General features: G+C 42.6%; 1 protein-coding gene across 8 annotated transcripts in view; it reads left to right on the top strand.

Moving 5' to 3' along the window:
* The window catches only part of tmprss9 (transmembrane serine protease 9), a 114,198-nt gene that overhangs the window by 34,935 nt on the left and 54,476 nt on the right, over positions 1-24,787 (top strand). For 6 of the 8 annotated variants that reach the window (XM_072244225.1, XM_072244229.1, XM_072244230.1 and 3 more), the window contains exons 14-22: positions 4,061-4,177; positions 5,796-5,961; positions 9,432-9,706; positions 10,722-10,858; positions 12,069-12,315; positions 17,235-17,351; positions 18,966-19,131; positions 22,700-22,974; positions 23,990-24,126. In XM_072244225.1, the coding sequence (XP_072100326.1) occupies positions 4,061-4,177; positions 5,796-5,961; positions 9,432-9,706; positions 10,722-10,858; positions 12,069-12,315; positions 17,235-17,351; positions 18,966-19,131; positions 22,700-22,974; positions 23,990-24,126 (1,637 nt within the window). The remainder of the gene's footprint in view (positions 1-4,060; positions 4,178-5,795; positions 5,962-9,431; positions 9,707-10,721; positions 10,859-12,068; positions 12,316-17,234; positions 17,352-18,965; positions 19,132-22,699; positions 22,975-23,989; positions 24,127-24,787) is intronic. The other 2 variants (XM_072244231.1, XM_072244228.1) reach the window with 2 other exon arrangements.

Below are 24,787 nucleotides of genomic sequence, written 5' to 3'. Positions count from 1 at the left end.
CTAATTAGCCAATAGCAATAGGGAAATCAGTAGACAGTAGAGGCTCCTGCTTAGTGTAGGGCAGCGGTCCCCAACCACCGGGCCGCAAAGCATGTACTACCGGGCCATGAAGAAAGGATATGATTTGGCGATAAGAGTCAGCTGCACCTTTCCTCATTCCCTGTCACCCCCACTGTTGAGCTTGAACGCATGAGAGGTCATTACCCGCGCGTCATCCGTCAGCGCAGGAAGGAGATCAACTCCTTGAGCTTGCAAATGACGGTAGGCAGAAAGGTATGTTTGACATAACATCTCTGCCGGCATTCTGGATCAAACTCAAGGCCAAATATCCTGAGATAGCCACGAAGGCACTGAAAACGTTGCTTCCATTTCCAACATATCTCTGCAACGAATGCAACGAAAACTAAATTGCGGAATAGACTGGACATAAGGAACCCCCTTCGAGTATCGGTGTCTCCCATCACCCCTCGATAGGACCATCTCGTTGCAGGGAAACAAGCCCAGCGCTCCCACTGATTCACGATATTGGTGTGTTACAATGACTTTATATGTTCATACGGGGAAAATGTGCTGTGTGTTTAATATCCAAATGGTACTTAAAATGTTATGATGCTATTGACTTACTTAAATAACTATATAGCAGTTACAGCATGGAAACAGGCCTTCTCTGCCCTTCCGGTCTGTGCCGAACGATACTCTCACCTAGTCCCACCGACCTGCACTTAGTCCATAACCCTCCATTCCTTTCCTGTCCATATACCTATCAAATTTTTCTTTAAATGATAATATGGAACCTGCCTGTACCACTTCTACTGGAAATTCGTTCAACACTTGCTTCAAGCTCCCCTGTCCTCCCCTGATAATTAACTTATCACTATATCCATGCGAGGAAACTATGCGCTGTGTGCTTCATATTAAATTCATTAGATAAAGCCTTTTAGAAACGAAATTGAGTGTACTAGCCACTTATCACCTATATTCCGTTCGTGATTAACATTCCCTCCCCCGAAAAGAATCGCCAAAAACGACTTGCAGGAAAAAAGATCGGCAGGTGCACGCATGCGCACTGGTACTCACGCAAGGCTTCATGGTGATTGTAGTCTTTCACGGGGTAAGCACAACGTATTTGACTGCTACTCTTGTCTGTTGGCAACCCTACTACCACCCCACCACCCGGGTCGGCCGGTCCGCAAGAATATTGTTGACATTAAACTGGTCCGCAGTGCAAATAAGGTTGGGGACCACTGGTATAGGACATATATACAGAAAAGGTGCCAGTAACATCATGAAAAATCTCACACACCCAGTTCATGGACTGTGTCCCACTCCCATAAGAGAGGAGGCTACGTAGCGTCCACACTAGGACCACCAAACTCAGCAGTTACTTTTCCCAAGCCGTAAGACTGATCAACACCTCCATCCACTAACTCCACCACTACTTTATAATTTCACATCAGTCATCTGGTGTGCAGCCTAGTGTCACATTACGGACAATCTATGTGTATAAGCTATCTTATGTATTTATATTTATTGTGGTGTTTCTTATTGTTATTATTATTGTGTTCGTTATCTTTGTGCTTTTTTTGGCCTGCATCGGATCTTTGTAATATTTATTTTGTTCTCCTTACATTTGTGCATAGGAAATGACATTAAACAATCGTGAATCTTGACTGTTAACTACAGATCACTGGTGGGTCCTAGCACGTATCCTGGCTCAATGATGTGGACCTCACACAGGGCTATTTGGGGTCATATCTGGTCTGCTCTGCGTTTGGCTGTTTTCATCCACAAAATAGGCAGAATGTACACATTAATGAATTCAGATGGGTCCGTGCTGAGTGTTTGTAGGTCTCCCAATATGATATGAAACTAATACAGGACACATTTAATTGGTCAATTTAATTAGCCAAAGACAATACCATGCCTGTTTTGGGATCTCCCTGCTGGACCCACAAAATTTCACCAGTACGTACATATTTTCTGCCAGGTTTGATGAGTTTTTATTTCAACACAGAATAGTTAGGGTAAGTTATCTGACTTCTCAGTCAAGATGAGAAACAATTTCTTCCACCAGGCCATTAGGCTTCTGAGCTCCCTGCAACATCGTATTTGAATTGCCACTGGTTAATCTGTTCTGTGCCTTACAATATTTAATATTAATGCTCTTTAAGTTTGTTATTTATGTGTGAGTCATCTGTACATTTTATCCTTACCTTCATAAGTTACCATGAGTTTCGTGTACTACAATGCTTTTAACCCTGGTTTGGAAAAACGTTGTCCCATTTCTGTATACGTTATATGGTTATATAAGTCATATACATGTATATAGTTAACTAACGATAAACTTGACTTGACTTCTCCTTCCATTGAATATGGAAGAACAGGTATTTCCCACTGACTCTGTAGTACCACTATGATTATAGTCAGGCACCTTGCATGCAGTGGTGTGTGTGGAAAATTGGGCGCAGTTAGAAGCCTCAGCCTCTGCTCTCTTGTTCTCTGTCCACTGGTGAATACAAGCCTCTTTAAATAATCCACACCAAAGTCTCAAGATTCACAAGGCCTCCTATAGATTGCTCCGTTTCTTCTGCTCCCGCTGATGATCTTACTACTGCTTCCCCTGCCCTGTAGGAAGATGTGAGCCCACCCCAATCTTGTCACCCCATGCTCTCCCCCCACCCCACCCCGTAGTTTGCTTTTTGTCACTGCCCCTGTCCCTTCAGACAATGTCTCTGTCATGATTTTATAGATCTCACGGTTCTCAATATTTATCATGTAAACTTGCATGTGACACAGCCTCACTAGTTGAGGTGTGTGAATGGGTCTGGTTAACCCATGTAATTTGACCATACACCAGTGAGAGTTAATCACTTCAGAAAAGGAGGGGAACAATGACGCAAATGTGCAAAGAAAAACTGGACCAAGTCTGCAATTACACTTTCACACCCCTTCCGTCACACAGTTTGAGAGAGGAAGAGACTTTAAGGGGTTAGAGAGATCATATATGAAATTGGATTAACGTTATTCTTTCCTGTTTCGGAGGTTCATTGTACAGACACTACTTTCAAGTGTTCTGATGATAATTGCATCAATAAACCCAACACAGAGTGTGATGGTGTCAGAGATTGTACTACAGGTTCTGTGTTAGTTGGCAAGTTGTCCAAGGATAACGTAGATATTTGGAGCTAATTATCAGCAATCATTGCTGTGTGCAGGTTTCATTTTTTTTAAATTTAGAGATACAACACTGTAACAGGACCTCACTGCCCAACGAACCTATGCCAGCCAGTTGTACCCGTGCGATTAATTATTTTATTAACCCGTACGTCTTTGGAATGTGGAAGGAAACCAGAGCACTCATAGGAAGCCCACACAGAGGAACACCATAAGAAAGAGGAGGAGAATGAGGCCATTTGGCCCATTGAGTCTGCCCCGCCATTTCATCATGGCTGATCCATTTTTCTTCTCAGCCCCAATCTCCTGCCTTCCCCCATATCCCTTCATGCCCTGACTAATCCAGAATCTATCAACCTCTGCCTTAAATATAGCCAATGACTTGGCCTCCACAGCTGCCTGTGGCAGAGTATTCCATAGATTCTCCACTCTCTGGCTAAAGAAATTCCTCCTCATCTCTTTTCTAAAAGGATGCCCCTCCAGTTTAAGGCTGTGTCTTCAGGTCTTAGCCACCCCACCATAGGAAACATGGGGAGAAAGCACAAACTCCTTACAGGCAAAGGCAGGCAACGAGTCTGGGTTGCTGGTGCTGCAACAGCATTTCGCTAACCACTACGCTATTGTGCTGTCCCTAATCACTCCACATCCCAATCATTGTTCCCATCAACTGGAAAGTGTCAAGTTCTATATGTGAGAAGCTAATCAGCATTGGCCATGATGTTCAGGTAACAGGGTTCTGTTGTTATGATCATTCTGTTATGATACTTCACTTTTCATTTCTCAGAAATAAACTTTCTGCTTGTCTAAAAAGACTTTGAGGTATTGTTCCAATATATATCTTAACATTCTCAAGTATACAATACTAATGCTCTTTTGTTAAAAATAGCAGAAAACTGCACACATGGGAATTACATCTGCAACAATGGCCAGTGCCTTACCAAGATCAACCCAGAGTGTGACAATGTAATTGATTGCTTGGACCAGTCAGATGAGATGGAATGCAGTAAGTTTTATGTTCTATGCAGACTATAAATCACAGCTGTTTACACCTTGCAACATGTTAATTGATTAATAAGGATTCCTTTTCTGATGAAATGCTATTTCTGCCTACTGAGTTCCCACTTGCATAAACACCCAACAAATCACAGTAGGAAAGACGAGACCAGCTCTAAGGTGCACAGAAACTGAGATACTTCTTGTGGAATCCTTCAGAACTTTACTGAATGATCCATGTTGCCTGTAGTTATTTTGTTCCATCTCCATGAAGGTGTGTTGGGAATCCCATCTTTATTTGGAGTCCATCCTCTATCCCCATATCAAAATAAATCATTCTGCTACCAGTTTTACAGACAGCCTCCTGCAAATCAGTTTGCTTAAATTTAATTACAGGCTGCCATCAGCTTCTCCATTTCATCCCTGGTTGAAGTACGGCACCTTATACCTCAGACAATTTGAGTTCAGGTGCCAGATGTGATCTCTGAAGTGAAAAGAGATATCTGGAGGAAAGGGTAGTTCCTTGTCTGCTGCATCACTGTGAGACTTTTTGAGAAGATGAAATCTGAATTGACAAAACTATATCAGCATATTTAAAGAGACAGTGTATATTTTCTGATTTTTTAATTTCTGGAAATACATTGAACCAAAGTCCCAAGGCTTCCCCTTCATTATAATTATTTATGTTAACAACAGATATGAAAGACTTGCAGTGACTGGTGCATTAGAATAGGACCTTTCTGCATCATTATCAGAGTTATGGGCAAGTGCAGAAGTTGGGAAGGAAAAAGAAAGACAGGCTGAAACCCTCATAAAAACTAGGTATATCAAGGATGTGTGCGTCATTACCTTGTACCATCAGCATCAAATTTTTAAGCTGCTGAGCGTGCTTCTCTCACAATATTTAGGAAAGAGAGCCTTTGATAAGTGTTTGTCACAATTTTTTCCTTTTGGAAGTGGGAGATGTTAACACTGAACTCAAGACACTTCCTCTATTGGCTCAGGGTCAGACACCCTGAGCCAATAGGCTGGTCCTGGACTTATTTCCTGGCATAATTTACATATTACTTTTTAACTATTTATGGTTTTATTACTATTTCATTATTTATGGTGCAACCGTAATGAAAACCAATTTTCCCCGGGATCAATAAAGGATGACTATGACTATACCAGAAACCTATTCCAATATACATTCATACAGATACACACACACACACACGCGTGAACTGCTGCACAGCGTTATACACACAGTAAATCTTCTTCATCACTGACTCATTCACCTGACCCCGGGACAGGCAAAGCAGAACTTAGACAGAAAGTTAATCTCCCTCTGCATTACCCTAGAAGTAGTCCATTTTGGGGTGCGGCACGGATGGCTGGACATAAAAAACATGGTGTATTTCTTATACGTTCTCTCAGGAATAGTTTGGAAGCCGTGGTCACGAGCAGGACAGCTCCTAACCTATGCTAGCAATGATAGGAATCCCTGATGGATATCTGGAACTTTTAGGCTTTTGTGCATGATTTTCTGCCTTTAGAGAGCATTCAGCTCAGGATGCGGACTTCTTTTGGAACAATTGACAGCTTAGATGTTTGATAACGTTCATCTTGTCTGCTCACTTTCATAGGCTGTGGTGCACCCCAACTATCCAACAGAATTGTGGGGGGCGCAGATGCTACTGAGGGTGAGTGGCCCTGGCAAGTCAGCCTGCGTTTAATTAACAGGCGCCATGCATGTGGGGCCACGCTTGTGGCAGACACCTGGCTGATCTCAGCTGCTCACTGTTTTATAAAGTAAGTCATTCTTTAATCATCTGGAAAACGTTTGGTGGCTTGCATAAAATCCATTCTCCTGGCTACATTGGACCCGTTCCAGTTCATTAATTGCTTGAATTGCTCCACTAATGATGCCATAGCCTCTGCCCTCCATTCTGTCCTGTCCCACCTGGAAAATGAGGTCTGATACGTAGGTTGTTGCTTATAATCTGCAGTTTCGTGTTTAACACCATCATTCCCCTGAAACTGGTGGGAAACCTGTCCTTGCTGGGTCTCAAAGCCACACTCTGTAGCTGGGTCCTGCATTTCTTAACAGAAAGGCTGCAGTCAGTCCGTGTGGGAAGCAACACCTCTAGTCCAATTACCCCGAGCACTGGCATTCCCCAGGGCTGTGTGCTTAGTCTGCTGCTGTTCACACTGCTGACACATGACTGAGTCGCAGGGTTCGGCTCAAACCGCATCATCAGTTATTGGCAAGCAAGATTTAGCCAAGCAAGGTATCCCCACCCTCCCCATCTTAACTGAATTGAACAGGAGCACCATTGAGAGCATCCTGGCAACCTGCATCTCCAACTAATACGGGAGTAGCGGTGCATCAGATCAGAAGTCACTACAAAGGACTGTGAGAATGGCTAAGAGGATCATACGGGTCTTATTTCCATCTATTTGGGACATTTATTAGGAGTACTGAGCATGCGGGGCCCTTGGCTTTATCAAGGATCCCACCCATCCATCCAGCAACCACTTTGACATTCTACCATCAGGTAGGAGATTCCAATATATAAACCCAAGAACGGTCAGGATGGGGAACAGCTTCTTCCCTCAGGCCATTGGGCTTTTGAACTCCCTGCCACATCACATTCCGCACATTATTTAATTTATGCACTTTACTTTGTTCATCCATATGTAATTCAATAGGAGCTGGGATGTAATGTTGAAATTGTATAAGGCATTGGTGAGTCCAGATTTGGAGTATTGTGTACAGCTCTGATCACCAAATTATAAGAAAGATGTCAATAAAATTGAGAGAGTACTGAGGAGATTTACTAAAATGTTGTCTGGGTTTCATATCCTAAGTTACAGAGAAAGGTTGAACAAGTTAGGTCATTATTCTTTGGAGCGTAGAAGGTTGAGGGGGGACTTGATAGAGGTATTTAAAATTATGAGGGGGATAGATACAGTTGATGTGGATAGGCTTTTTCCACTGAGAGTGGGGGAGATTCAAACAAGAGGACATGAGTTGAGAGTTAAAGGGCAAAAGTTTAGGGGTAACATGAGGGGGAACTTCTTTACTCAGAGAGTGGTAGCTGTGTGGAACCACCTTCCAGCATAAGTGGTTGAGGCAGGTTCGATGTTTTAACATTTAAATTTAAATTGGATAGATATATGGACAGGAAGGGAATGCAGGGTTATGGGCTGAGTGCAGGTCAGTGAGACTAGGTGAGAGTAAGAGTTCGGCACGGACTAGAAGGGCCGAGATGGCCTGTTTCCGTGCTATAATTGTTATATGGTTATATGGTGAAAACCAGTTAGGAAATCCCAGACCAAGAAAAACACACAAACTTCACTCACATGGGTTTTATATTTTTAATAGTATGATCAGTAGTTTTATGATTTATTTTGAGTTCCTAGTGCTTCATTTAGAACATAGAATATAGAACATAGAAATCTACAGCACATTACAGGCCCGCAATGTTACGTCGACCATGTAACCTACTCTAAACACTGGCTAGAACTTTCCTGCCACATAGCCCCATATTTTTGGTAAAACTTTCAGGAAACAACTATAAGAACTAATGGTCTTGGGGTCAGTCTGTCGTCTGCAAATGACGCTGCCAGCCTTGAGCATAGTTGAACACACAGGATTGCCAGTGTGGCAATAAGGACATTGGTTAGAAAGTGAAAAATCTCAATTTCAGACCCTGATTACAGTGCATTGTGTCATGATGGTGATCAGGGGATATCAGGGCATGTTGGCTTCTGCAGTTAAAGATCTAGCTGTACACAACAATATCGCATTACTGAGATGTGAAAGGGTCTTTGGGATGTAAGTCAGACAGAACGAGTGTGATGCAAATGGTACCTCTATGAGGATCAGTACGCAGGTAACTGTACCACAGTGAGAGTCAATATACATGCAAATATACCCCAGTAGGCATTAGTACCAGACAGCTAGACTTGAGGAGGTGTCAGAACTTAAGTAGTGGTATCCCAATGGGATGCAGTACCCAGGTGACTGTATCCTACAGGGCATTAGAACGCCGACAACTATGATAATTGTATCTGACGGTGACACGAGATTTCTGCAATTCTTGTATGATGTGAACTGCACAAAGATACTAGGTGAGAAAGTTTCTATAGCGGAAAAGCCGTACCACTGGGGAAGTTCCACACTCTCGATCTCGGAAGTCCAGTCCAGTCATCACAGCTGGGGTCTTCCTTGGTGGCAGTGGATGATCGAGACTTCTCCTGTGCCTTGCCATACCCTTTGCTCTCCATGGAACATTGCAGAACTGCTTTCGTGGCTGGTGGATCTCAGCCACCCAGTAAACTGGAGCTGGCTTCACGTGCTAGGATCAGAATGCCCCTCCCTCACCAGGGTATGAAGTGCACTAGCTACCCTCACTTGCTTTAGCTTGCCTGTCAAAGTGGTGTACGGGTGTGGCCACTGTTGCATGCAAACAGCGACTTGGAGCCACAGGTGAGAGCCCAGTGTCCAGTGGGAACCAAATATGAGTAAGTAAATGGACACGACAAGCCTCTTCATCAGAAGGGCCGCCCTCTCCCTGAACAGCACATACATTCCACCACAGCAACTATACCCTTAAGTAAGTGCCAGGCAATTTTTCCCTTACCAGAGTTACTACTTGGTAACTGACCACTGCTCCCAGTTACAGTGGGATCAGCGCCCAGAGATGCTAAGGCTGTGAGAATGAACGCACTAAGAGCAGATGAGCAGATCAAATCTGATCAAAGTTGGAAAAGCTGGTCTTAGGCCTGTGTGTAACTGATAATCACAGAATTATAATCTGTGCTACATCGGTTGATGTTAATCTGTGTAGCAGAAAATGACTACAAATTGATAAACTAGTTTGCCCCTGTGGGAGTAGTACATGGGTAACTACAGTATATTGGTGTGAGAGTCAATCCACAGGGGTCTTCCCATGAGATTATTAATAGAAGAATATGTATCCAAATAGAATGTAGTTCTTAGCAATTTATAGTCCACTAAGTTGCTTCCAAGCATTGGATGTGTAAAGAGGGAATTGTACTTCTAATGAAAGGTAACATACGTCCAGAATTATTGTCTGGGAAATTGCACTTCAATGATTGGTAGAGCTCAGGGAACTTACATCAGTGACAATCAACAGTCAATCAACCATGGCCTTATGAGAGAGTCGAGCTTCAAAAAGAAAAACTGAAATCCTTCATTAAGAAGTTAGTAGTGAGACTTGAATAATCTTTCTGATTTTGTTTTCTTTCTGCAGGAATCCAAATCCACTGAGCTGGGAGGCAGATTTGGGAACTATCTATAGAGACAGTCAACATGCTACAACAGTGAGAAGGAGTATTACGAGGATCGTTTCTCACCCCTTATTTGACGGAAGATCCGCTGATTACGACGTGGCTGTACTGGAGTTATCTAGCCCCGTATCATTCTCCAGATCTATCCAGCCTGTGTGCCTGCCATCCCCCGTGCACATCTTCCCCACAGGAAAGAACTGCAGTATCACAGGATGGGGAACCCTTCGTGAAGGAAGTGGTGCGGATCTGAATTATTTTTAAAAGCATTTCCTTCTGTTTACAATTTGTTATATAATGTTACTGATTCTCTTCGTAGTGAGCCATCTTCTGCACAGGACGTCTACTGCTTGGATGCAGTTCAATAAGTCTGTACTAGTTCTATGTAGGAGCACTCTCACCCTTCTGTCCTGGCAGTACAGCACTGTAAATCTTGCCTTTCAAATACAAAGTTATTCAGCTTCCCAGTCCCAAAATAAGTGTTAGGCATTCAGAACTGAAAAGAAGAAAAACTGCTACACACAGGGGTTAGTGAGGTTCTGGAATTTTCTACCCTGGAGGATTATGGAGATCAGTTAGTAAATTAATTTAATACAGAGATCAGAAGATTCCTGGCTCTAGAGGAATTGAGTGATATGGAGATAAGGCAGGAAAATTCTGTTTTTGGTAGAATACAAATTTTGGAAGAATCTCGTTGGACAGTGGTAAAGACTCAGATGGCTGAATGGTCTGCTCCTGTTCCCACTTCTTAAGTAACTGCCTCCCTTCACCGAAACCTTTGTCTTCTAATCCTTATTGAAATCAATGGGCTCAGAACCTAATCAGTACTGATCTGGTACACAATCTGAGTGACGATTCCTAAGTAATGCTCGGAATCCAAACAAGACTGGGCCCCACTGCTATAGTCAAGAGAGGAACCCAATGGAAGGAACTGAGAGTTTTAGCCATCTCGATCTCATTATAAACTCTCCATGTGTACAAAAGTCTAGGAATGACTTGAATTTCAAAAGCTAAGTGCAGGATCTGACTGAAAGGATTTCATTTTCTGACCACAATGTACAACTTACAAACTCACAGTATAGAGCAGTTTGTCAGCGAGCTTTATTATCTATGGGTATATGCTCAAATTCAAGCAATGACATCTCATTTCACTCGATTCATTGCTCTTATTTACACATCAACAAAAAGGTGATATTCCTTGTTCAATTTAAATTTGCAATGTCCCATAACACACAATTTCTCTGATTCCATCACAGGTTATTTACCCATCATCCTCCAGAAAGCCCATGTTCCAATATTCAATATGAGCGAATGTGTCAAACTCAATAGATACCCTGTAACACCACGAATGATTTGTGCCGGATTCTCAGCTGGTGGAGTGGACAGCTGTAAGGCAAGTGATGTGCTGAGTACTTGATGAATGGCAGCAGCTGGATTTGCTTTTGTGTGGACTTTTTTTCAGCTATGGGGTGCTTTGGATGGCAGAATGAAACCCAGCTCAGGCTGAGGAGAAACAGCCTTAAGTGTACTGAGTTTGAATATTATTGCTGTCACTTGCAGTAGATGTATTAGCCACTTAATCAATGCATAACAAATCCAAGCTACTTACTAACTTACTAGTCAGCTCCATCATGGGTACTAGCCTCTAGAGTATCCATGACATCTTCAAAGAATGGTGCTCAGAAAAGCAGATTCCATCACTCAGGACCCCCACCACCCAGGACATGCCTGCTTCTCATTGTTACCATCCGGATAGAGGTACAGCAAGCTGAAGACACACCCTCAGCAATTCAGGAACAGCTCCTTCCCCTCTGCCATCTGGTTTCTAGATGGACATTGAACCCATGAACACTACCTCACTAATTTTTCTATTCTTTTACACTACATTTTAAGTTAACTACTTAATATACACATATATACTCTTACTGCATTTCAGCTTTTTTCTTTATTTAGCATGTATTGCATTGTACCGCTGCCACAAAGTTAAATTTCAAAACATATGCCAGTGATATTAAACCTGATTCGAATTAACATTGATTTATTTTAAAGTCCTAGAGCAATGCAGGCCTTTTGGCCCAAAGAGAGAATATTGACCCCATTGTCCATCTAGATAGTCCCAATTTCCTGTCTTCAGTCAATATACCAGCAGGCCCCTTCACTCCAGGTACCTGTCCAAGTGGTTCTTAAATGATACTATTGTACCAGCCTCAACCTTTTCCTTTGGGAGCTCATTCCATATACTCACCACCCTCTGCATGCAAAAGTTGCCCTATAACACGATAAACATTTCATTTATGTATACCCACCCTATATAAATACAATATTATGAAGGTCATTTCTTTTCTTCAGACAATCCAAGTAGTTGTACACTTGAATAATGTTTAAGCAGAAAGGGCAATGAAAAAGTGATTGAGACCAACGCATTCCAGTCATCTTTACACCCTGCACTATTTTAAAATACTTCAATACATCTCTAGGTGGATTCTAATTGCAATCTGGAAATTATTCTTTGCTACCACACAGTGAATTTCTGAATTGTGAAAATGCACAGAACTTTATTCTCAAAGATATAATAATTTCTGATGTGTACTTCCTTTCTGTAGGGTGATTCTGGTGGCCCCTTGGTGTGTGAGGAGTCACCAGGCAAATGGTTCCTGGCTGGTATTGTGAGCTGGGGAGAAGGTTGCGCCCGACCAAACAGACCTGGTGTCTACACAAGAGTGACGGCGATCCGGGACTGGGCCTTGCACATAATGACACAGTCTAATGTAATCACTACTACATCTGAGACCGAAAGAGAACAGACCACTTCAGTGACAAATAGGACCTCGACCTCCACTTTAGCAGTAGGTGGGTTCACATTGATGGCTGGTCATACAGAGAAGTGAAGTGTGTATGTGTGTGTGTGTGTGTGTGTGTGTGTGTGTGTGTGTGGTGCCTATAAAAAGCTTTCAACCCTACCTCCCTCCCAGAAGTTTTCATGTTTTATTGTTTTACAACATCGAATCACAGTGGATTTAATTTGGCTTTTTTTGACACTGATCAACAGAAGAAAACTCTTGTGTCAAAGGGAAACAGATCTCTACAAAGTGATCTAAATTCATTACAAATATAAAACATAAAATAAATGATTGCATAAGGGTTCACCCCCTTTAGTATGACATACCAAATCATCAGTGGTGTACTCAATTGGATTTAGAAGTTCCGTAATTAGTTAAATGGAGATCACCGTGTGCATGCAAGGTGTCTCAATTGATTGTGGTAAAAAATACATCTGTATCTGGAAGGTCCAACTGCTGGTGAGTCAGAATCCTAGCAAAAACTACATCATAAAGACAAAAGAAAACTCCAAGCAACTCTACAAAAAAGTCATTGAAAAGCACAAGTCAGGAGATGGATACAAATAAATTTCAAAATCACTGAATATCCCTCAAGAAATGGAAAGAATTTGGCACAGATGTAAAACAGCCCTAGAGCAGGCTGGCCTCAAAAACTGAGTGACCATGCAAGAAAGGGACTAGTGAGGAAGACCACCAAGAGATCTATGACAACTCTGGAGGAGTTAAAAGCTGCAATGGTTGAGCTGGGATAGACTGTGCATACAATTGTTGCCTGGCTGCTTCACCAGTTGCAGCTTTATGGGATTGTGGCAAAGAAAAAGCCACTGTTGAAAAAATTTCACATGAAATCTTGGCTAGAGTTTGCTAGAGGGCATGTGGGAGACTCTGAAGTCAGCTGGAAAAAGGTTCTATGGTCTGATGAAATGAAAGTTGAGCTTTTTGGGCATCAGACTAAACACTATGTTTGGCATAAGCCAAACACTGCACATCATCAAAAACACACCATCCCTACTGTGAAGCATGGTGGTGGCTGCATTATGGCTGTGGGGATGCTTCACTGCAGCAGGCCCTGAAAGGCTTGTGAAGGTAGAGGGTAAAATGAATGCAGCAAAAGACAGGAAAATCCTGGAGGAAAACCTGCAAGAGAACTGTGACTTGGGAGAAGATTTGTTTTCCAGCAAGACAATGATCCCAAGCATAAAGACAAAGCTACACAGGAATGGCTTAAAAGCAACAAAGTTTATGTCCTGAAGTGGCCAAGTCAGAGTCCAGACCTTAATCCAATTGAGAATTTGTGGCTGAACCTGAAAAGGGCTGTTCACTCATGATCCCCATGCAATCTGACAGAGCTTGAGTAGTTTTGTAAAGAATGGGGGAAAATTGCAGTATCCAGATGTGCAAAGCTGGTAGAGACCTGTCCACACAGACTCAAGGCTGTAATTGCTGCCAAAGGCACATCTATTAAATTCTGACTTGAAGGGGGTGGATACTTATGCAATCAATTATTTTGTGTTTTATATTTGTAATTAATTTAGATCACTTTGTAGAGATCTGTTTTCACTTTGACATGAAAGAGTCGTTTTCTGCTGATCAGTGTCAAAAAAAGCCAAATCAAATCCACTGTGATTCAATACTGGAAATCAATAAAACACAAAAACTTCCAAGAGTGGTGAACACTATATAATTTCAAGGAGGCAATTGTTCTTCTCTAGTCCAATTAGCCAATAGCAATAGGGAAATCAGTAGACAGTAGAGGCTCCTGCTTAGTGTAGGGCAGCGGTCCCCAACCACCGGGCCGCAAAGCATGTATACCTGGCCGTGAGGAAAGGATATGATTTGGCGATAAGAGTCAGCTGCACCTTTGCTCATTCCCTGTCACCCCCACTGTTGAGCTTGAACGCATGCGAAGTTATTACCCCCACGTCATCCGTCAGCGCAGGAAGGAGATCAACTCCTTGAGCTTGCAAATGACGGTAGGCAGAAAGGTATGTTTGACATAACATCTCTGCCGGCATTCTGGATCAAACTCAAGGCCAAATATCCTGAGATAGCCACGAAGGCACTGAAAACGTTGCTTCCATTTCCAACATATCTCTGCAACGAATGCAACGAAAACTAAATTGCGGAATAGACTGGACATAAGGAACCCCCTTCGAGTATCGGTGTCTCTCATCATCCCTCGATAGGACCGTCTCGTTGCAGGGAAACAAGCCCAGCGCTCCCACTGATTCACGATATTGGTGTGTTACAATGACTTTATATGTTCATACGGGGAAAATGTGCTGTGTGTTTAATATCCAAACGGTACTTAAAATGTTATGATGCTATTGACTTACTTATATAACCATATAGCAGTTACAGCACGGAAACAGGCCTTCTCTGCCCTTCCGGTCCGTGCCGAACGATACTCTCACTTAGTCCCACCGACCTGCACTCAGTCCATAACCCTCCATTCCCTTCCTGTCCATATAGCTATTCAATTTTTCTTTAAATGATAATATGGAACCTGCCTGTACCACTTCTACTGGAAATTCGTTCAACACTTACTTCAAGCTCCCCTGTCCTCCCCTGATAATTAACTTATCACTATATCCATGCCAGGAAACTATGCGCTGTGTGCTTCATATTAAATTCATTAGATAAAGCCTTTTAGAAACGAAATTGAGTGTACTAGCCACTTATCACCTATATTCCATTCGTGATTAACATTCCACCCCCCCCCCCGAAAAGAATCGCCAAAAACGACTTGCAGGGAAAAAGATCGGCAGGTGCACGCATGTGCAGGTCACGCATGCGCACTGGTGCTCACGCAAGGCTTCATGGTCATTGTAGTCTTTCTCGGGGTAAGCACAACGTATTTGACTGCTACTCTTGTCCATTGGCGACCCTACTACCACCCCACCACTCCGGTCGGCCGGTCCGCAAGAATGTTGTTGACATTAAACTGGTCCGCAGTGCAAATAAGGTTGGGGACCACTGGTATAGGACATATATACAGAAAAGGTGCCAGTAACATCATGAAAAATCTCACACACCCAGTTCATGGACTGTGTCCCACTCCCATAAGAGAGGAGGCTATGTAGCATCCACACCAGGACCACCAAACTCAGCAGTTACTTTCCCCAAGCCGTAAGATTGATCAACACCTCCATCCACTAACTCCACCACTACTTTATAATTTCACATCAGTCATCTGATGTGCAGCCCAGTGTCACATTATGGACAATCTATGTGTATAAGCTATCTTATGTATTTATATTTATTGTGGTGTTTCTTATTGTTATTATTATAGTCAGGCACCTTGCATGCAGTGGTGTGTGTGGAAAATTGGGCTCAGTTAGAAGCCTCAGCCTCTGCTCTCTTGTTCTCTGTCCACTGGTGAATACAAGCCTCTTTAAATAATCCACACCAAAGTCTCAAGATTCACAAGGCCTCCTATAGATTGCTCCGCTTCTTCTGCTCCCACTGATGATCTTACTACTGCTTCCTCTGCCCTGTAGGAAGAAGTGAGCCCACCCCAATCTGGTCACCCCATGCTCTCCCCCCCACCCCACCCCCCAGTTTGCTTTTTGTCACTGCCCTGTCCCTTCAGACAATGTCTCTGTCATGATTTTATAGATCTCACGGTTCTCAATATTTATCATGTAAACTTGCATGTAACACAGCCTCACTAGTTGAGGTGTGTGAATGGGTCTGGTTAACCCATGTAATTTGACCATACACCAGTGAGAGTTAATGACTTCAGTAAAGGAGGGGAACAATGACGCAAATGTGCAAAGAAAAACTGGACCAAGTCTGCAATTACTCTTTCACACCCCTTCCGTCACACAATTTGAGAGAGGGAGAGACTTTAAGGGGTTAGAGAGATCATATATGAAATTGGATTAACGTTATTCTTTCCTGTTTCAGAGGTTCATTGTACAGACACTACTTTCAAGTGTTCTGATGATAATTGCAACAATAAACACAACACAGAGTGTGATTGTGTCAGAGATTGTACTACAGGTTCTGTGTTAGTTGGCAAGTTGTCCAAGGATAACGTAGATATTTGGAGCTAATTATCAGCAATCAATTCTGTGTGCAGGTTTCATTTTTTTTAAATTTAGAGATACAACACTGTAACAGGACCTCACTGCCCAACGAACCTATGCCAGCCAGTTGTACCCGTGCGATTAATTATTTTATTAACCCGTACGTCTTTGGAATGTGGAAGGAAACCAGAGCACTCATAGGAAGCCCACACAGAGGAACACCATAAGAAAGAGGAGGAGAATGAGGCCATTTGGCCCATTGAGTCTGCCCCGCCATTTCATCATGGCTGATCCATTTTTCTTCTCAGCCCCAATCTCCTGCCTTCCCCCATATCCCTTCATGCCCTGACTAATCCAGAATCTATCAACCTCTGCCTTAAATATAGCCAATGACTTGGCCTCCACAGCTGCCTGTGGCAGAGTATTCCATAGATTCTCCACTCTCTGGCTAAAGAAATTCCTCCTCATCTCTTTTCTAAAAGGATGCCCCTCCAGTTTAAGGCTGTGTCTTCAGGTCTTAGCCACCCCACCATAGGAAACATGGGGAGAAAGCACAAACTCCTTACAGGCAAAGGCAGGCAACGAGTCTGGGTTGCTGGTGCTGCAACAGCATTTCGCTAACCACTACGCTATTGTGCTGTCCCTAATCACTCCACATCCCAATCATTGTTCCCATCAACTGGAAAGTGTCAAGTTCTATATGTGAGAAGCTAATCAGCATTGGCCATGATGTTCAGGTAACAGGGTTCTGTTGTTATGATCATTCTGTTATGATACTTCACTTTTCATTTCTCAGAAATAAACTTTCTGCTTGTCTAAAAAGACTTTGAGGTATTGTTCCAATATATATCTTAACATTCTCAAGTATAAAATACTAATGCTCTTTTGTTAAAAATAGCAGAAAACTGCACACATGGGAATTACATCTGCAACAATGGCCAGTGCCTTACCAAGATCAACCCAGAGTGTGACAATGTAATTGATTGCTTGGACCAGTCAGATGAGATGGAATGCAGTAAGTTTTATGTTCTATGCAGACTATAAATCACAGCTGTTTACACCTTGCAACATGTTAATTGATTAATAAGGATTCCTTTTCTGATGAAATGCTATTTCTGCCTACTGAGTTCCCACTTGCATAAACACCCAACAAATCACAGTAGGAAAGGCAAGACCAGCTCTAAGGTGCACAGAAACTGAGATACTTCTTGTGGAATCCTTCAGAACTTTACTGAATGATCCATGTTGCCTGTAGTTATTTTGTTCCATCTCCATGAAGGTGTGTTGGGAATCCCATCTTTATTTGGAGTCCATCCTCTATCCCCATATCAAAATAAATCATTCTGCTACCAGTTTTACAGACAGCCTCCTGCAAATCAGTTTGCTTAAATTTAATTACAGGCTGCCATCAGCTTCTCCATTTCATCCCTGGTTGAAGTACGGCACCTTACACCTCAGACAATTTGAGTTCAGGTGCCAGATGTGATCTCTGAAGTGAAAAGAGATATCTGGAGGAAAGGGTAGTTCCTTGTCTGCTGCATCACTGTGAGACTTTTTGAGAAGATGAAATCTGAATTGACAAAACTATATCAGCATATTTAAAGAGACAGTGTATATTTTCTGATTTTTTAATTTCTGGAAATACATTGAACCAAAGTCCCAAGGCTTCCCCTTCATTATAATTATTTATGTTAACAACAGATATGAAAGACTTGCAGTGACTGGTGCATTAGAATAGGACCTTTCTGCATCATTATCAGAGTTATGGGCAAGTGCAGAAGTTGGGAAGGAAAAAGAAAGGCAGGCTGAAACCCTCATAAAAACTAGGTATATCAAGGATGTGTGCGTCATTACCTTGTAGCATCAGCATCAAATTTTTAAACTGCTGAGCGTGCTTCTCTCACAATATTTAGGAAAGAGAGCCTTTGATAAGTGTTTGTCACAATTTTTTGCTTTTGGAAGTGGGAGATGTTAACACTGAACTCAAGACACTTCCTCTATTGGCTCAGGGTCAGACACCCTGAGCCAATAGGCTGGTCCTGGACTTATTTCCTGGCATAATTTACATATTACTTTTTAACTATTTATGGTTTTATTACCATTTAATTATTTATGGTGCAACTGTAATGAAAACCAATTTTCCCCGGGATCAATAAAGGATGACTATGACTATACCAGAAAGCTATTCCAATATACATTCATACAGATACACACACACACACGTGAACTGCTGCACAGCGTTATACACACAGTAAATCTTCTTCATCACTGACTCATTCACCTGACCCCGGGACAGGCAGAGAATAACTTAGACAGAAAGTTAATCTCCCTCTGCATTACCCTAGAAGTAGTCCATTTTGGGGTGCGGCACGGATAGCTGGACATAAAAAACATGGTGTATTTCTTATCCGTTCTCTCAGGAATAGTTTGGAAGCCGTGGTCACAAGCAGGACAGCTCCTAACCTATGCTAGCAGTGATAGTAATCCCTGATGGATATCTGGAACTTTTAGGCTTTTGTGCATGATTTTCTGCCTTTAGAGATCAATCAGCTCAGGATGCGGACTTCTTTTGGAATAATTGACAGCTTAGATGTTTGATTACGTTCATCTTGTCTGCTCACTTTCATAGGCTGTGGTGCACCCCAGCTATCCAATAGAATTGTGGGGGGCGCAGATGCTACTGAGGGTGAGTGGCCCTGGCAAGTCAGCCTGCGTTTAATTAACAGGCGCCATGCATGTGGGGCCACGCTTGTGGCAGACACCTGGCTGATCTCAGCTGCTCATTGTTTTATAAGGTAAGTCATTCTTTAACCATCTGGAAAACGTTTGGTGGTTTGCATAAAATCCATTCTCCTGGCTACATTGGACCCTTTCCAGTTCATTAATTGCTTGAATTGCTCCACTAATGATGCCATAGCCTCTGCCCTCCACTCTGTCCTGTCCCACCTGGAAAATGAGGTCTGATACGTAGGTTGTTGCTTATAATCTGCAGTTTCGTGTTTAACACCATCATTTCCCTGAAACTGGTGGGAAACCTGTCCTTGCTCGGTCTCAAAGCCACACTCTGTAGCTGGGTCCTGCATTTCTGAACAGAAAGGCTGCAGTCAGTCCGTGTGGGAAGCAACATCTCTACTCCAAATACCCCGAGGACTGGCATTCCCCAGGGCTGTGTGCTTAGTCTGCTGCTGTTCACACTGCTGACACATGACTGAGTCGCAGGGCTCGGCTCAAACTGCATCATCAGTTATTGACCTCATCAACAATGAAACCTCACCTGGTCTCTCAATATCACCTCCCTGAATAAGAAGACACAGCAATGCCTCTGACTCCTGAGGAGATTTAGCCAAGCAAGGTATCCCCACCCTCTCCATCTTAACTGAATTGAACAGGAGCACCATTGTGAGCATCCTGGCAAGCTGCATCTCCAACTAATACGGGAGTAGCGGTGCATCAGATCAGAAGTCACTACAAAGGACTGTGAGAATGGCCAAGAGGATCATAGGGGTCTCATTTCCATTCATTTGGGACATTTATTAGGAGTACTGAGCATGCGGGGCCCTTGGCGTTATCAAGGATCCCACCCATCCATCCAGCAACCACTTTGACATTCTACCATCAGGTAGGAGATTCCAATATATAAAGCCAAGAACGGTCAGGATGGGGAACAGCTTCTTCCCTCAGGCCATTGGGCTTTTGAACTCCCTGCCACATCACATTCTGTACATTATTTAATTTATGCACTTTACTTTGTTTATCCATATGTAATTCAATAGGAGTTGGGATGTAATGTTGAAATTTTATAAGGCATTGGTGAGTCCAGATTTGGAGTATTGTGTACAGCTCTGATCACCAAATTATAAGAAAGATGTCAATAAAATTGAGAGAGTACTGAGGAGATTTACTAAAATGTTGTCTGGGTTTCATATCCTAAGTTACAGAGAAAGGTTGAACAAGTTAGGTCATTATTCTTTGGAGCGTAGAAGGTTGAGGGGGGACTTGATAGAGGTATTTAAAATTATGAGGAGGATAGATAGAGTTGATGTGGATAGGCTTTTTCCACTGAGAGTGGGGGAGATTCAAACAAGAGGACATGAGTTGAGAGTTAAAGGGCAAAAGTTTAGGGGTAACATGAGGGGGAACTTCTTTACTCAGAGAGTGGTAGCTGTGTGGAACCACCTTCCAGCATAAGTGGTTGAGGCAGGTTCGATGTTTTAACATTTAAACTTAAATTGGATAGATATATGGACAGGAAAGGAAAGGAGGGTTATGGGCTGAGTGTAGGTCAGTGAGACTAGGTGAGAGTAAGAGTTCGGCACGGACTAGAAGGGCCGAGATAGCCTGTTTCCGTGCTATAATTGTTATATGGTTATATGGTGAAAACCAGTTAAGAAATCCAAGACCAAGAAACACACACAAACTTCACTCACATGGGTTTTATATTTTTAATAGTATGATCAGTAGTTTTATGATTTATTTTGAGTTCCTAGTGCTTCATTTAGAACATAGAATATAGGACATAGAAATCTAAAGCACATTACAGGCCCGCAATGTTACGTCGACCATGTAACCTACTCTAAAAACTGGCGAGAACTTTCCTACCACATAGCCCCATATTTTTGGTAAAACTTTCAGGAAACAACTATAAGAACTAATGGTCTTGGGGTCAGTCTGTCGTCTGCAAATGACGCTGCCAGCCTTGAGCATAGTTGAACACACAGGATTGCCAGTGTGGCAATAAGGGCATTGGTTAGAAAGTGAAAAATCTCAATTTCAGACCCTGATTACAGTGCATTGTGTCATGATGGTGATCAGGGGATATCAGGGCATGATGGCTTCTGCAGTTAAAGATCTATCTGTACACAACAATATCGCATTATTGAGATGTCAAAGGGTCTTTGGGATGTAAGTCAGACAGAACGAGCGTGATGCAAATGGTACCTCTATGAGGATCAGTACGCAGGTAACCGTACCATAATGAGAGTCAATATACATGCAAATATACACCAGTAGGCATTAGTACCAGACAGCTAGACTTCAGGAGGTGTCAGAACTTAAGTAGTGGTATCCCAATGGGATGCAGTACCCAGGTGACTGTATCCTACAGGGCATTAGAACGCCGACAACTATGATTATTGTATCTGACGGTGACACGAGATTTCTGCAATTCTTGTATGATGTGAACTGCACAAAGATACTAGGTGAGAAAGTTTCTATAGCGGAAAAGCCGTACCACTGGGGAAGTTCCACACTCTTGATCATTGAAGTCCAGTCCAGTCATCACAGCTGGGGTCTTCCTTGGTGGCAGTGGATGATCGAGACTTCTCCTGTGCCTTGCCATGCCCTTTGCTCTCCATGGAACATTGCAGAACTGCTTTCGTGGCTGGTGGATCTCAGCCACCCAGTAAACTGGAGCTGGCTTCACGTGCTAGGATCAGAATGCCCCTCCCTCACCAGGGTATGAAGTCCGCTAGCTACCCTCACTTGCTTTAGCTTGCCTGTCAAAGTGGTGTACGGGTGTGGCCACTGTTGCATGCAAACAGCGACTTGGAGCCACAGGTGAGAGCCCAGTGTCCAGTGGGAACCAAATATGAGTGAGTAAGTGGACACGACAAGCCTCTTCATCAGAGGGGCCGCCCTCTCCCTGAACAGCCCATACATTCCACCACAGTAACTATACCCTTAAGTAAATGCCAGGCAATTTTTCCCTTACCAGAGTTACTACTTGGTAACTGACCACTGCTCTCAGTTACAGTGGGATCAGCGCCCAGAGACGCTAAGGCTGTTAGAATGAACGCACAAAGAGCAGATGAGCAGATCAAATCTGATCAAAGTTGGAAAAGCTGGCCTTAGGCCTGTGTGGAACTGATAATCACAGAATTATAATCTGTGCTACATGGGTTGATGTTAATCTGTGTTGCAGAAAATGACTACAAATTGATAAATTAGTTTGGAACTAAATGTCCTGGAAACTGCCCCTGTGGGAGTAGTATATAGGTAACTACAGTATATTGGTGTGAGAGTCAATCCACAGGGGTCTTCCCATGAGATTATTCATAGAAGAATATGTATCCAAATAGAATGTAGTTCTTAGCAATTTATAGTCCACTAAGTTGCTTCCAAGCATTGGATGTGTAGAGGGAATTGTACTTCTAATGAAAGGTAACATACGTCGAGAATTATTGTCTGGGAAATTGCACTTCAATGATTGGTAGAGCTCAGGGAACTTACATCAGTGACAATCAACAGTCAATCAACCATGGCCTTATGAGAGTGTCTAGCTTCAAAAAGAAAAACTGAAATCCTTCATTAAGAGGTTAGTAGTGAGACTTGAATAATCTTTCTGATTTTGTTTTCTTTCTGCAGGAATCCAAATCCACAGAGCTGGGAGGCAGATTTGGGAACTATCTATAGGGACAGTCAACATGCTACAACAGTGAGAAGGAGTATTACGAGGATCGTTTCTCACCCCTTATTTGACGGAAGATCCGCTGATTACGACGTGGCTGTACTGGAGTTATCTAGCCCCGTATCATTCTCCAGATCTATCCAGCCTGTGTGCCTGCCATCCCCCGTGCACATCTTCCCCACAGGAAAGAACTGCAGTATCACAGGATGGGGAACCCTTCGTGAAGGAAGTGGTGCGGATCTGAATTATTTTTAAAAGCATTTCCTTCTGTTTACAATTTGTTATATACTGTTATTGATTCTCTTCGTAGTGAGCCATCTTCTGCACAGGACGTCTACTGCTTGGATGCAGTTCAATAAGTCTGTACTAGTTCTATGTAGGAGCACTCTCACCCTTCTGTCCTGGCAGTACAGCACTGTAAATCTTGCCTTTCAAATACAAAGTTATTCAGCTTCCCAGTCCCAAAATAAGTGTTAGGCATTCAGAACTGAAAAGAAGAAAAACTGCTACACACAGGGGTTAGTGAGGTTCTGGAATTTTCTACCCTGGAGGATTATGGAGATCAGTTAGTAAATTAATTTAATACAGAGATCAGAAGATTTCTGGCTCTGGAGGAATTGAGTGATATGGAGATAAGGCAGGAAAATTCTGTTTTTGGTAGAATACAAATTTTGGAAGGATCTCGTTGGACAGTGGTAAAGACTCAGATGGCTGAATGGTCTGCTCCTGTTCCCACTTCTTAGGTAACTGCCTCCCTTCACCGAAACCTTTGTCTTCTAATCCTTATTGAAATCAATGGGCTCAGATCCCAATCAGCACTGATCTGGTACACAATCTGAGTGATGATTCCTAAGTAATGCTGGGAATCCAAACAAGACTGGGCCCCACTGCTATAGTCAAGAGGGGAACCCAATGGAAGGAACTGAGAGTTTTAGCCATCTCGTTCTCATTATAAACTCTCCATGTGTACAAAAGTCTAGGAATGACTTGAATTTCAAAAGCTAAGTGCAGGATCTGACTGAAAGGATTTCATTTTCTGACCACAATGTACAACTTACAAACTCACAGTATAGAGCAGTTTGTCAGCGAGCTTTATTATCTATGGGTATATGCTCAAATTCAAGCAATGACATCTCATTTCACTCGATTCATTGCTCTTATTTACACATCAACAGAAAGGTGATATTCCTTGTTCAATTTAAATTTGCAATGTCCCATAACACACAATTTCTCTGATTCCATCACAGGTTATTTACCCATCATCCTCCAGAAAGCCCGTGTTCCAATATTCAATATGAGCGAATGTGTCAAACTCAATAGATACCCTGTAACACCACGAATGATTTGTGCCGGATTCTCAGCTGGTGGAGTGGACAGCTGTAAGGCAAGTGATGTGCTGAGTACTTGATGAATGGCAGCAGCTGGATTTGCTTTTGTGTGGACTTTTTTTCAGCTATGGGGTGCTTTGGATGGCAGAATGAAACCCAGCTCGGGCTGAGGAGAAACAGCCTTAACTGTACTGAGTTTGAATATTATTGCTGTCACTTGCAGTACATGTATTAGCCACTTAATCAATGCATAACAAATCCAAGCTACTTACTAACTTACTAGTCAGCTCCATCATGGGTACTAGCCTCCAGAGTATCCAAGACATCTTCAAAGAATGGTGCTCAGAAAAGCAGATTCCATCATTCAGGACCCCCACCACCCAGGACATGCCTGCTTCTCATTGTTACCATCCGGATAGAGGTACAGCAAGCTGAAGACACACCCTCAGCAATTCAGGAACAGCTCCTTCCCCTCTGCCATCTGGTTTCTAGATGGACATTGAACCCATGAACACTACCTCACTTAGTTTTCTATTCTTTTACACTACATTTTAAGTTAACTACTTAATATACACATATATACTCTTACTGCATTTCAGCTTTTTTCTTTATTTAGCATGTATTGCATTGTACCGCTGCCACAAAGTTAAATTTCACAACATATGCCAGTGATATTAAACCTGATTCGAATTAACATTGATTTATTTTAAAGTCCTA

The sequence above is a fragment of the Mobula birostris genome, chromosome 26 (assembly GCF_030028105.1).
Source record: "Mobula birostris isolate sMobBir1 chromosome 26, sMobBir1.hap1, whole genome shotgun sequence".
NCBI classification, from domain to species: Eukaryota; Metazoa; Chordata; class Chondrichthyes; order Myliobatiformes; family Myliobatidae; genus Mobula; species Mobula birostris.
This window is presented reverse-complemented; position numbering and strand designations above follow the sequence as displayed.